Source organism: Octopus bimaculoides, chromosome 18 (assembly GCF_001194135.2).
Source record: "Octopus bimaculoides isolate UCB-OBI-ISO-001 chromosome 18, ASM119413v2, whole genome shotgun sequence".
In the NCBI taxonomy this organism is placed as follows: Eukaryota; Metazoa; Mollusca; class Cephalopoda; order Octopoda; family Octopodidae; genus Octopus; species Octopus bimaculoides.
In genome coordinates, this window is record NC_068998.1 from 27,388,898 (window position 1) to 27,403,086 (window position 14,189).

Consider the following 14,189-nt stretch of genomic DNA (forward strand, 5'->3'; position numbering starts at 1 on the left):
ACACACACACACACACACACACACATATATATATACATATACGACGAGCTTCTTCCAGTTTCCATCTACCAAATCCACTCACAAGGCTTTAGTCGGCCCGAGGCTATAGTACAAGACACTTGCCCAAGGTGCCACACAATGGGACTGAACCCGGGACCATGTGGTTGGTAAACAAGCTACTTACCACACAGCCTTGTCAGTGAATCATATATCTAAAAATGAAGGACTCTAAAAGCTAGAGCAGTAATACATTTACAGGAGGTTAATAATATGGTCATAGAGTGACCAATTGTTTCGTGTCCATAAAGCGTGTAACCTTATAGACAATTCATCAAACAGCAATGGCTGTGGGCATATAACCCTTGAAGGTTTAATTTGAAAATTAAATCTTTGGCTAGTTAACTTAGCATTATTTAACAAGAATGTAACCTTCATATAATTAAGGTATCTTTGGCTTGATGCATAGCTAGCTGAGTACCCCTCATTAGGTAATTATTGCATCAGAGGATCTGCGAGCTAGGAAACATATGTAACCTGAATTTTACCTGCTCCACTTCCTCGATTTGGATGGCATATAAAAAGCACCATTTGTGTGCCTGTGTTTGTCCCCACCAACATCGCTTGACAACCGATGCTGGTGTGTTTATGTCCCCGTAACTTAGCGGTTCAGCAAAAGAGACTGATAGAATAAGTTCCACTTGACTGGCTCCTATGCTGGTCACACATAAAAAGCACCCACCACACTCTCAGAGTGGTTGGCATTACGCAGGGCATCCAGCTGTACAAACCTTGCCAAATCAGATTGAAGCCTGGTGCAGCCTCTCGGCTTGCCAGTTCTCAGTCAAACTGTCCATCCCATGCCAGCATGGAAAGCAGACATTAAACAACAATCATGAGATATATGTGTGTGTGTGTGTATTTAGAATGTTATTTGTTATGGCTGGACAGAGAGTGACCATTGGTTTCACACCTATAAAACACTTAGCTGTCTCTGTGACTTGTCAGGCTTAAATAGCCACTTGAGTCTGAAGAAGCAAAGGGAAACCAGAAATGCATTTCAAAAATTCAATAAGTAGTTCATTAAAGAAGGAGACTGATGCAATGGATGGCCAAAATAGAGGAGTGAAATTCAAGAAGGTACTACCTTGTTTGTATGGCCAATGGTCCATTTTTTCTTACTTGTGATACATGCTATCATATCTGTCTCTTCCAAGCTAGGTTGGTTTGTCATAAGTGGAAGTACATATTTAGGCCCCCTACTGACTATTTATAGTTACAATCAGTTGAACTATCTTGCTCTGATTGTAATAAAATCTGCAGAAGTAAATCTGCTTTGACTAGGTACATGAAATGTGACAATATCTATTTTTAACTGTTTTCACAACTAATTCAATCACGTTCATGTCGTCTGTATGGAAAAATTTGTAAAACTCTTGTTGGATTAAAACGTCATTTCCTGTCACAGCATATAGACTATCTCTGTCTTGTAGTAATTTTCTAAACTGTAAATATTTAACCCTTTATCACTTATATGGTTATGTGTTGTTAGCTTTTACTAGCTTAGTACCCATGTATATGGACTCTGTCAGTGTTGGTATTAAGAAAAGTCATACTCAGTAAGTCGACAGCCAAGTCAACAGCCATCATACATATAAACATAGATATACATATACATATGTGTGTGTGTGTGTGTGTGTATTAGATAGTTTATTTCAGTATTGTCCTATATATTAGTGTTACTGCTCATAAATTTATTTAACGTATTTTCTCTTCTTATAGCAATATTAACACTCCTGCTCCATATTACGTGGGCCAACTTCCTTCACAAAGTCCAGTTGCAAATATAAGCAATATGTATCCACATTTTCGACCAGCGAATACTCCAGTTAACCCTTGCACAAAGACACCGGTGTTAACTGCAAATGGAAACCAATCAACCTTGGAAAATTTTCCCCTTCAGGAACCTCCTCATAATCCAGAGGTAACATTTCTTTTTATTCAGAGAAAATAATAATTTTTTGGTTGTACCTGTTGGTGAAACAACATCTATTCACAAAGTTTTTAAGTAACACTTACATTGATACATACATACATACATACATACATACATACATACATACATACATGCATGCATGCATGCATGCATGCATGCATGCATGGAGGGAGGGAGAGATAGATAGATAGATACTCTTTTTACTCTTTACTTGTTTCAGTCATTTGACTGTGGCCATGCTGGAGCACCGCCTTTAGTCGAACAAATCGACCCCAGGACTTATTCTTTGTAAGCCTAGTACTTATTCTATCAGTCTCTTTTGCTGAACCGCTAAGTTACGGGGACATAAACACACCAGCATCGGTTGTCAAGCGATGTTGGTGGGGACAAACACAGGCACACAAACATATACACACACACACATATATATATATACATATATATACGACGGGCTTCTTTCAGTTTCCGTCTACCAAATCCACTCACAAGGCTTTGGTAGGCCCGAGGTTATAGTAGAAGACACTTGCCCAAGGTGCCACGTAGTGGGATTGAACCCGGAACCATGTGGTTGGTAAGCAAGCTACTTACCACACAGCCACTCCTACGCCTATATAATTTTTTTTTAAATCGCTTGTTTTAAATGGAGAAAAAAATTTATATACATATTTTGATATGTACTCCCCTTATTCATTAGGGTTCATATTAGTGTCCATAACATGCTCCAGTAAATGAAACCTAATTTGAGTGGCTATTTTAAAAACTTTTCTATGTACTTTTTTATGTTTTTCAATACTGGAAGAATCTGAATGAGTTTTAAAATGTTAACTATTTGCATGAATTATTGAAGGAAAAGTTTTGTAGTGTCTGACACTTGGCCAGATGGATTAGAAAATAAGTGAAATAGACTTTGGTTTATGCTTCTTTTTGTATTTATTTACATTAGAGAAGATTTGTAATTGAATCAATTTTGGTATTACTGGTACATATTTGAATAGCAGTGTAAACCTGAACCATATCTTAGGATGTAGAGCAAAGCTAAATACCTGATATTTCTTTTCTGACACTCTTCCATTTTGATCAGCTACTCACTGAGTGAATTGCAAGTTTCCATACAAAAATATAATACAAGCTTGATTGTTTTTAGAATTACATCTTCCAGCTTTTAGTTGATAACTTTTTTTCTTGTAATTTAAAATGCTTATTTTCAATTCTAATACATCAGAGATTGTGATTTCATTTACTTCAATTTCAAACATTATATTGCATACTCTTTTTATTATATCACTATTTTATTGTTCTATAATATAATTTCTTGTTTTGTTTTTTAGTATTTCAGTGGATACAAAATGCCAGAATTACCTACTTCATTTCCTTCATTGAAAACCAAGAGGTAATACTTATTGAACTCATATGATGGTTGTCTTTTTTTTCCGCCCAACCATAGAGATAATTTTGCATGCTTTAGAAATGTATTTTGGCCATCATAACACAAACAAAACCATAGAATAGAGAATTGTCGCTTATTTTCCAGTAGTTAAGTAGTTTTTATCATTTTCTTTCTTTCCTTGTTTCAGTCATTAGACTGCAGCCATGCTGGGGCACCGCCTTGAAGAATTTTAGTTGAATGAATCAACCCCATTACTTACTATTTTTTGTAAAGCCTGCTACTTATTCTGTCAGTTTCTTTTGCCAAACTGCTAGGTCACAGGGGACAAACTCATACACAATGACATACTCACATAAATCCTCTTACAAGGATTTGGTCAACCCAAGGCTATAGTAGAAGACACTTGCCCGGAATGCCACAGTGGGACTGAGCCCAGAACCATGTGGTTGGGAAGCAAACTTCCTACCACACAGTCATGCCAGTGCCTAAAAGTAAAATGTAAAGCTGAAACTTTAATGATGTCTTGGCAGATTTTAATGCAAAATATGTTAGTCACTGTTAACTTTTCCCTTTTACAATGTCAGTGTAAAATAGCCTCTAGCAGATTTCACATTCAGATCTTGCTATATATGGTACAAATAACAATTTTTTCATTGATTGGCAGATATAAGCACTGTCTTATTTAGGCTCAAATGGCCCAGGTACTTCTGGCTGCTGACACACAGCATGTCAGAACACTTTGTACCCATGAACACACTGTTGCCATAAAAGGGAAAAGTTGTTCTTCTGTGAAATACATAATAGTCAATAGCATAAAGCTGGAAGTGTTTGGACTAAAAACAATATAATGAACACAAACTAATATGATAGGTTCTGTAACTTAGTGGTTTGGCAAAAGAGACTGATAGAATAAATACCAGGCTTTAAAAAAAGTAAGTTCTGACATTGATTTGTTTGACTAAAAACCCTTCAAGGCAATGCTCCAGCATGGCTGCAGTCAAATGACTGAAACAATTAAAAATAATAAAAAAATATTTAGTCAGCCAGTTTAAATGTATCCACCAGACCCCTTTTGAATATCTCCTTTTTTTTTAACATTTACATCACTGCCTTACAGAAATACACACACATAATAATATACATATATATGACGGGCTTCTTTCAGTTTCCGTCTACCAAATCCACTCACAAGGCTTTGGTCGGCCCAAGGCTATAGTAGAAGACACTTGCCCAAAGTGCCACACAGTGGGACTGAAGCCGGAACCATGTAGTTGATAAGCAAGCTACTTACCACACAGCCACTCCTGCGCATGTTAAAAAATTTTCATATATCATATAAATCATCTCACATAGACAGAAATCAGGAGACCATAAAACTAGATTAGAATAGCAAGTAAAATGAAAACTATTAATTTGTCATCAGCATACATATCATGTTTCTAAAGTATATTCACTACTGTTTAAACACACTCTGCTGTTGTTGTGATGGTGGCTGCTGCTGATGTTATGGTTGTCAGTTTTAAGCCTGCAGTATATATATCTCATGATATAAGATTGATATAAACAACTCAAGATTTGATGTGATAATGTCCTAGCTGCAGTCTGTATATTCTAAACAGCTCATACCAAGATACCTTCATACTATTATCTTCACCTTCAATAAAACTTGACAAATATCAGCTTTTGTTATACAAACTTAATTTCTATACCAGCAGGGAAAACAGCCTTTTGTCACTAGTCGCTTACCTTTTATCAATTTTGTATCAGTGAGATAAAAACTACATTCCCAAATTGCAGAAAGAAAAAAAAAAGGAAAAGAAATCTAAGTAGTTTCTGAAGATCAAAGTTAAACTAGCTAACCTTAATAACCACCACCACCACCACCAAATCATTAAACTATATAATGTCATGTATAATTTATAAAAAAAATAACTGCAGAAGCATTAAAAAAATTTCCCAAAAAAGCAACCTAAAATGTAAACATACACAGATGTGGCTGTCTAGTAAGAAGCTTGCTTCCCAACCACATGGTTCCAGGTTCAGTCCCACTGTGTGGAACCTTGGGCTGACCTAAGCCTTGTGAGAAGATTTGGTAGATGGAAACTAAAAGAAGCTTGCTTCCCAACCACAAGGTTCTAGGTTCAGTCCTACTGTGTGGTACCTTGGGCAAGCATCTTGTACTATAGCCTCGGGCCAACCAAAGCCTTGTGAGTGGATTTGGTAGACGGAAACTGAAAAAAGCCCATTGTATATATATGTCTGTGCTTGTCCCCCCACTATCATTTGACAACTGATGTTGGTGTGTTTACATCCCTGTAACTTAGCAGTTCAGCAAAAGTGACTGATAGAATCAGTACTAGACTTACAAAGAATAAGTCTTGTGGTCGATTTGTTCGACTAAAGGCTGTGCTCTAGCATGGCCACAGTCAAATAACTGAAACAAGTAAAAAGAAAAAAAAAAGAATATATATGTGTTTGTGTCTGTTTGCCCCCACCACCACTGCTTGATAACTTGTGCTGGTGTGTTTACATCTCTGTAACACAGCAGTTCAGCGAAAGAGACTGATAGAATAAGTACTGGGGTTGATGCATTCAACTAAAAATTCTTCAAGGCAGTGCCCCAGCATGGCTGCAATCAAATGACTGAAACATGTAAAAGATAAAAAGAAAAAATGATATGTATGTATAAATGTAAGTATGTGACAGTATGGTAACTGAAGAGGTTTCACTGATTTCTTGTATGAAATACAGACAAGGGAATTTATTGCCTAACCCATTTTATAGTATTTTCTAAGTTGGGAATAAAAAGTATGAAAATTTGCGATGCCTATTCCCTAAGGAATGCTCTTCTATTGAAATAAATATTTTTCAGCAAAAACTGCTTTAAAAAGTTATTTGCTTTTAAAAGATAAGAAATACTTCTGCATACAGTTAATCAAGATAAGTCCTGTCATTCCAAATCATCATTTGATTTGTTCAAGATAAATTGATAATGTTTATAAGCCTTGTATAAGTTAGCCCCAGTAAAAATATAAACTGCTATATTAGGGATGTTATAAATAATACATTTTCAATAATGTTAACCTTAATTCTGTTGCTATTTTCCTGAATATTTTTATAAACTTTACATGTTTAGCAAAATCGTTAATATTATTAATAATGAAACAATGTTTCTATTTCAGTATAACAGAGTTAAACGAACTGATGAATGATGAGGGCAAACTGTTTGAAATGCTTCAGAATCTACCTGAAGTGATTAAAATTGAGAAAGAACGCCAACAAATGTCTGATGAATGTATTAGCCTTGCAGGTTAGTTAAAATCAACGGCTGTCATTCAAGACTGCAATTTTCCATTTCCATTGTTTGGGAATTTTATTTGTTAAGTGTGTAGATAGAACTAAAGTTAAGAATATTAATATATGTGATTTAACTTAGTTTCAGTTACTCTTAAACTAATTAGAACTTCATTTATGAAAGGAAGACTTCGAAGTGTTGTGTCCCTCAAATTATTATCACTTGTAGTAGAAATTTTCGGATGTGTTGTGTACATTGTCTCAATTTTGTCAGCATTCTAATTATATGAGCCATTGAAGGGAAAATTCTAATGCCTATGCAATTTAACTTTACCAATGTTTGCATCAGAGAATATATTATTGATTTCTATTAAATTTCATAGTACCAACTTACAAGATGTGAACCTAGATTAGTAGACATAGGTTATCATTCTGTCATTTCTTAGTCTGACCCTGTTGTGAAAGTCATTTTCTGGTTTTGATCTTCTGCAGCATCATATTTTAAATTTTTATCATTTTTTAAAATATACGTTTTATAGAAAAAAATTTGAAGAAAAAACCAGTGACAGAACAACTTAAAAAGTCCTTGCTAAAGAAGGTAAGAAAATAACTAACATTTTGTAGTTACTAAAATAAATATTAGTTCACCAGAATTACTGACAATGCTAAGCATGTCTGTTGTTTCTAATGTTTATTTCTTGATTTCAAACGTTTAATCCCAGTAGGTGTATATGTATACACTATGATGTATAAATATAATATCAGTTTGTTAAACTATCAATAAATTAATAAATTACTTGTACATTTTGTTTCATTATTGTATTGTACTACAGAATATGTAGAGTTTAGCCTGCACTGTATCTAATAAATAGAAGTAAGCAACTTACAGACAATATCTTAATATCCAAGAAAGTATCATATGTAAAGTTTAAGTGTTTACATCTTGTTGAACATCATTCTTCAATAAATATCAGCACAGAAATTGGGCTAAGAAAGACAGTGAAATTATACTGATGTATATGTCTTCTGTGTTTTTCAAAGGAGTAATTTTGTGAAGGTAACATATGTAGTAGTTTGTAGATAGTGGGACATATATAATTAACGGGGGACTCAGTATGTGATACAAATTATAGTTGAATTTGATTTTGGTTTTGTATGCATAAAGTGCAATCAGTTCTAACATGATGTTTCAAGTTACATCTTAGTCATATCTCAAAGAAATATGGAAAAATAATATAAACTAAATATCCACTATTTCCTTCCAGCTGGATGAGTTGGAGATGTTACAGAACGAATTTGAAGAAGAAAGTGAGCACCATATGTGTCTGTCTGACCAGTTTCACCCCACCAGTATTCAAAGTAACATAAAGGTAGCTGTAATGGAAGCAGATGAAAAGTCAGAAAAGATTGCTGAAGATTTTCTTAATGGTAAGATGGGTTTTCACGAGACAGGCTTTGTGTAGCATACAAACAACAGTATTATTCTTCGAAGGGTAAAATGGTAGTTATATATTGAATACAAAATCATTGATTATTTAATTGATCTTTTCCAAAGGTTAGGAAATAATGTCTGTTGAAATAGACACTTTCTATCACAGACTTTATCATGTACCAAGGGTGTTGTACTCTTGGACAAGATACATAACTCTGCTTGTATGGTTGAAACAGAATTCATTGAGACAGATTTTCTATGGTCAAATGCCCTTTCTGTTTCCAACCAAAGTAATATTTACTTTATGGCTGGACATGTTTTAACAGAAGGTTAGAAATAAATAACACCATTTATATCGAAATCAAAATTGAACCAAATTTGATGACTGGCACCCATGCCAACCTTCCCCTCATTGGACACTAAACTCAGCTTGCGAAGACCTGTTGGGGCAAGTTTGATCGAAACTGAACCAAATTTGATGACTGGCACCCGTGCCAGTGGAGCGCTAACAGCACCATCCCAGCGGGATCACTGCCAGAGCAGCGGTCTTGCTCCCGTGCCGGTGGCACGTAAAAAGCACCATTTGAGCGTAATCGTTTCCAGCTTCGCCTTACTGGCACTTGTGCCGGTGGCATGTGAACAAAACATTGGCTGGCTCCTGTGCAGGTGACACGTAAAAAACACCATTTGAGTGTGGCCGTTGCCAGTACCGCCAGACTCAGAGGCCAGGTGGTGGCAGCGATTTAAGTCTGTCACTCAAGAACAGGAATGGTTTCTTTGACAGGCTTCCATACAGATTCTGCTGACCAAATTTCACTTGACCTGAGGGAGAAGGTATTGCTGTGAGATTCAATCTGAAATTATGTTATTATGAATCAATTATTTTTTTACTACAGGGTCATATCTTCATCCTTCCATATTCCTACAAAAACAGGGATAGTCATGGTTTGAATGACTATCAGTTCCCTGAAACCCGAAACCTGCCCATTCAACCAAAATTTACAAAACGATTCAGATCTATAAAAATCAAATTAAATACTTTGTATTTAAAAAAAAATAAATCTCTTGAAATTTAGCTACTTTTAAATATAAATGTACAAACTTAAGTAAGAAATTGTTTTCTCAAAAGTAATTACAATTGTTTATAATATTCATTCCAGGAAAAATTGATATTGAAGAATTCAAACAATGCTTTACAGAAGAAAGAACTGTAAGTAAAATCTTGTTTTTTGAAATCTTTTTTCCAGTTTTCTTTGTCCACTTCTTAATTTTATTTAATACTAACTCTTAATACCAGTCAGTCTCCTTTTTTCTAGTATTTTTCTATGTTGTTTGTAGGATTATACATCAATGATTGTACCATTGTATTTATGTTGAAACAAGGTATTGTTCATTGGTTTAGATATCAGAATAGCCAGGATTATTGCTTTGTAGTAGTGAGTTTTGGATCCTGTCACTGCTCTGGATTCTCATTTCTCCACATTTCATATAGAGAAAAAAAGCTATCATCAGTATCAGCAGAAGGGGTTTTAATATTAGTTACCACTCTTGTTGTTGCTGAGTAGGTTGTCAGTACTATTGACCAACTACTTAGAAGTTGCATCTATAGTGTGTAATGCTTCTTTTTTTTATGTATGTTAGCTTGAGTTAAACCTTCATATTTGATCACCATTCTAGCATACAAAACAAAACTTATTCTAAGAAATGTTAAGATGAACAAAGAAATTTGCTTTTATTGCGTCTTTATAACACAACAATTAATACAGATGATAAAAGATAGATTTATGATGAAAAGCAGAAAACATAAGCCTATTTGTTTTAGGTTGAAGCAATTTGTAAAGTACAAAGACTAAATTAAACTTCTAAACACCAACCTCTCAAGGATTTACGAAAGGACCCTAGAAACAAAATAACATATATCATCAGCCACAACATACAAATGTTTTGGGTAGATCGTCAGATATGCCATTTATTCCTTTACATGATCAGCCTCCCAAGTTTATCAGCAGTCATGGCACCAATTCCTTCCATGAATGGTTTTATATGAACACCTATAATTCAACCGCTTATAGGTCAGTTCCTAGCTGTTTAATTAACTGGTGAGCAACACCATGTCCCTTAGACACTGCCCATCTAGTTGTGGCCATTTTCCTACTATTTTGTTTGCCAGCTGGGAGAAAACCATTATAGAGTTGCTCATTATTTTTTTCTTTTTGCATTCATCTAATACTGAAGTTTTCCAATGCATCCAAATTTAGCAGCCCTCAAGATACTTGGCCATGGATCTAATGAAGAGCCCAGATTTTACACTCAAGTAACATCGTTCTTGACCTATGTAGCTCTACAAAGCTCTATAGTCAGATAGTCCTCAACCAAATAAGAGCAGCTGTTAATACCAAATTGAAACAGAACCAGGTCGGTTTTTGTGTGAAATGGACAATGGTTGCACAGATCCTGGCTCTTTTGAGAATAATGGATAGTGGGATACATGAAGGTGTTGTCACTAATGTGCATAATTTTACAATGCTCACAAACTTGGAATTGTTTGGAAAATATAATTTAGAAAATGCTAAGAAATGTTAAGAACACCAGTCCTTAGTATGGTGTAAGTCTAACAATTTCAAAATTTCTCCACTATTTCATCATCCAATGTAATTAAATGAATGAGAGATTAGGAGCCTAGCTATTGCTGTACTGGGTAAAAAAGCAAGATTTATTTCTAAATATTGATATTCTAATATCTGAAGATTCTATATTTTTGAACAGAGTATAAAGAATTATTGAGAAGTATTAGCACCCCAAGAGTGAAACGATGCTTTCAAGAATCTCTTAGCACTCAGATTTTCTCTGTCAAATGCAATACATATTGATTCACATTGTTTTGAATTAATCATGCATTATTTGTAGCTTTGAAATTTCAATGATGTGATTGTTTATGTTTTGAATGACATTATCTGGTAGGAGTGAAAAGCCAGTTTTAACATGGAACAGGTTGAATATTTCGAGCCAAGTAGGCTGGTTTAAATGCTAAAGGGTTAAAGATGATAGAAGTATAATGAGTAGTAGTTGGATCTATATATATAGTAATAGTTTATAATAAGTTAATCAAATGGTTAGCTTTAGTAGTAATTAAAATTAAGACAGAATTCTTGCAAAACTTAGAGATCTAGAAAGTACAGAATAAAAAGAAAAAATACAAAAATTGGATTAGGATATTAGAATATTAGTTGTAATTCTCTTCTAAAGATAATGATCTCTAATATTACTGAGAAAGGAAATTATAATATACTAAATGTTTTATTCTTGCAAACCTATTGTTGTTGGCACTTCATCGCTTACGACGTTGAGGGTTCCAGCTGATCCGATCAACAGAACAGCCTGCTTGTGAAATTAACGTGCAAGTGGCTGAGCACTCCATAGACACGCGTACCCTTAACGTAGTTCTCGGGGATATTCAGTGTGACACAGTGTGATAAGGCTGATCCTTTGAATTACAGGCACAACAGAAACAGGAAGTAAGAGTGAGAGAAAGTTGTGGTGAAAGAGTACAGCAGGGTTCGCCACCATCCCCTGCTGGAGCCTCGTGGAGCTTTTAGGTGTTTTTGCTCAATAAACACTCACAACGCCCGGTTTGGAAATCGAAACCGTGATCCTATGACCGTGAGTCCGCTGCCCTAACCACTGGGCCATTGCGCCTCCACCTTGCAAACCTATATTAATTCTGTTAATACCAACCTGCTTGAAACTGTCTTTGGTTCTATGAATTTCCTCTTTTAATTCTTTAACATTCAGATTATTCTATCAATCGTATTGCTTATTTATTCATATTGTTTTGAATTAATCATGCATTGCCTTATAGCTTTGAAATTTTTATGGGGTAATTGCTCATTTTTAGAATGATATTGTGAGGTTGGTGTGAGGGGCCAGATCTGGCCAGTTTGAATGTAAAAGAAGTGGAACATTTTGGTTGGATATTTTTGGTTTTAATGCTAAAGAGTTAAAGTGATCTAAATTAAAACCTTCCATCAAAATTTTATATTAATGCTCCAAACATCAGCTTAATAACAACAATGTTATTTTACTAAATTCTTTATTATTTTCAAAATTAATTGTAACAAAAGCACTGTATTTCTACAACAATATAGCAATGAAAGGATTAATTGAATGAAATTATGTGTGGCTATTATTGCAGTCATTAAAAATTAAAGTACTTCTTCCTTGTATTTCACTTCTTCATCATCATCATTGAATTAATCCATCTTCTCCTCCTACTCATTCTCATCATTTCTTTATTTACGAGATTATCTTGACATGCATTGTTAATGTAACATTTCTTGTATGAGACAGTGCCTGATAATCTTTTTAATAACACTAGCATACAGAAGGATACTTATGTGTGCTTAATTAGAATTAATGCTTTAGGCTAAGTGACTATCATAAAGCCAACAATAAAAACTATATCTGTACATGTGTGTTTGTAGAGAGAAAGAGACAGACAGACAGACAGAGATAATGATGCTGATAAACAAATGAAACCACTTAGGCTAGATATACAAAATATACACACATATATATACATGTAAATAGAGAGAAAACAAGACTGAAAATATTCAGACATTGCATATTCATGTTTGAATATACAGATGTCTATATATTAACAGAGCAAACTTACACAGAATACAAAGACACAGAAAATTAAGGGGAGAAGGTATGGTGCTATGAGCCTATTGTGTGTTTCTAGGGGCTTGAAATTACTTCATAATGTCGGCAGATATAGTTTGCAAAAAGTCAAGGATGTGCAACCAGTAGTGGAAGCATATAAACATTAGGTAGATTTGGCCCCTGTCTTCAGAGTGGAGAGATGGGTACCTAATAAATATATATGCATGTGTGTGTATCAATAATAATAATGATAATAAGGATTATTACAAAGTAGCATAGCATTACCTTTAATTCTTTTTATATATACAGCTTTACATAGACCTACACATGTTTTAACTGCCCTGATTAGTAAACATTGCAATTACAGCCCTACTATAATAACTGTGCAGTTTCTTCAGGGATCTTTACTTAATATCTTTCAATTTAACTGTTTAAAGTTTTTCGTTTATCTACTCTGTGTTGTATGATGTACAGTTGTTTGTTAAGTTACACATGAACCATCTTCAATTCAAGTTTTGAATGGATAATCACTTATAGTTCGTTATTTCAAAACATTCTGTTTAAATGTTTAATATTCATTTATACTGAGCAAATGTGAATTTCCTCATGTGCAAGCATCTCAAAGCTTGTTCCTATCTAGAATGTATTACATTACCCTTAGATGTAAAAATTTGGTAAAATTCTTCTAAACATAGGTCACATTTATTAATTTGTGATTTGTATGGTTTTGCAGTACAAATTAATTCCCAATTAATTGTATAGTCTTTGTTTCTGTCTTTAATAGACCAGATCAGTTTACTAAAACTCGTTTGGAATCTTTTATTTTTATCTCTAAATGAACTCAAATGATTTGTACTGCAAAACCATACAAATCTGGAACTAAAATATGTGATTTGTGTTTAGAAGAATTTTACCAAATTTTTACATCTAAGAACAAGCTTCGAGATGTTTACACATGTGGAAATTTACATTTGCTCAGTATAAATGAATAAAAGTGAAGACCCTGAAGAAACTGCACCAGTATTATAGTAGGGTTGCAGTTAAAACATGTGTAGGTCTATGTAAAGCTGTATATATACAAAAAGAATTAAAGATAATGCTATGCTACTTTGTAATAATCCTTATTATTTTTATTATTGTTGACATTATATATTCAGAATTATCCAACAGAATATATCTTTAAATTCTTATCTTATGAGAGCATTAGATTAATATATTAATTGATGAATAACTTATTTTAAATATCTCACTGAGAGCAAACTGGTAAGCATTTGGAGTAATCCCTTACTGTTTCCAAATATATATATATATATATATATATATCATCATCATCATCATCATCATCGTTTAATGTCCACTTTCCCTGCTAGCATGGGTTGGACGATTTGACTGAGGATTGGCAAACCAGATGGCTGCACCAA

General features: G+C 34.2%; 1 protein-coding gene across 1 annotated transcript in view; it reads left to right on the top strand.

Annotated features, from left to right (window-relative positions):
• Window positions 1–14,189, top strand: part of LOC106872047 (vacuolar protein sorting-associated protein 37A) — a 56,991-nt gene that overhangs the window by 40,259 nt on the left and 2,543 nt on the right. The window contains exons 5-10 of the mRNA XM_014918886.2: window positions 1,780–1,981; window positions 3,322–3,383; window positions 6,563–6,690; window positions 7,214–7,272; window positions 7,940–8,102; window positions 9,267–9,316. Coding sequence (XP_014774372.1) covers window positions 1,780–1,981; window positions 3,322–3,383; window positions 6,563–6,690; window positions 7,214–7,272; window positions 7,940–8,102; window positions 9,267–9,316 — 664 coding nt within the window. The remainder of the gene's footprint in view (window positions 1–1,779; window positions 1,982–3,321; window positions 3,384–6,562; window positions 6,691–7,213; window positions 7,273–7,939; window positions 8,103–9,266; window positions 9,317–14,189) is intronic.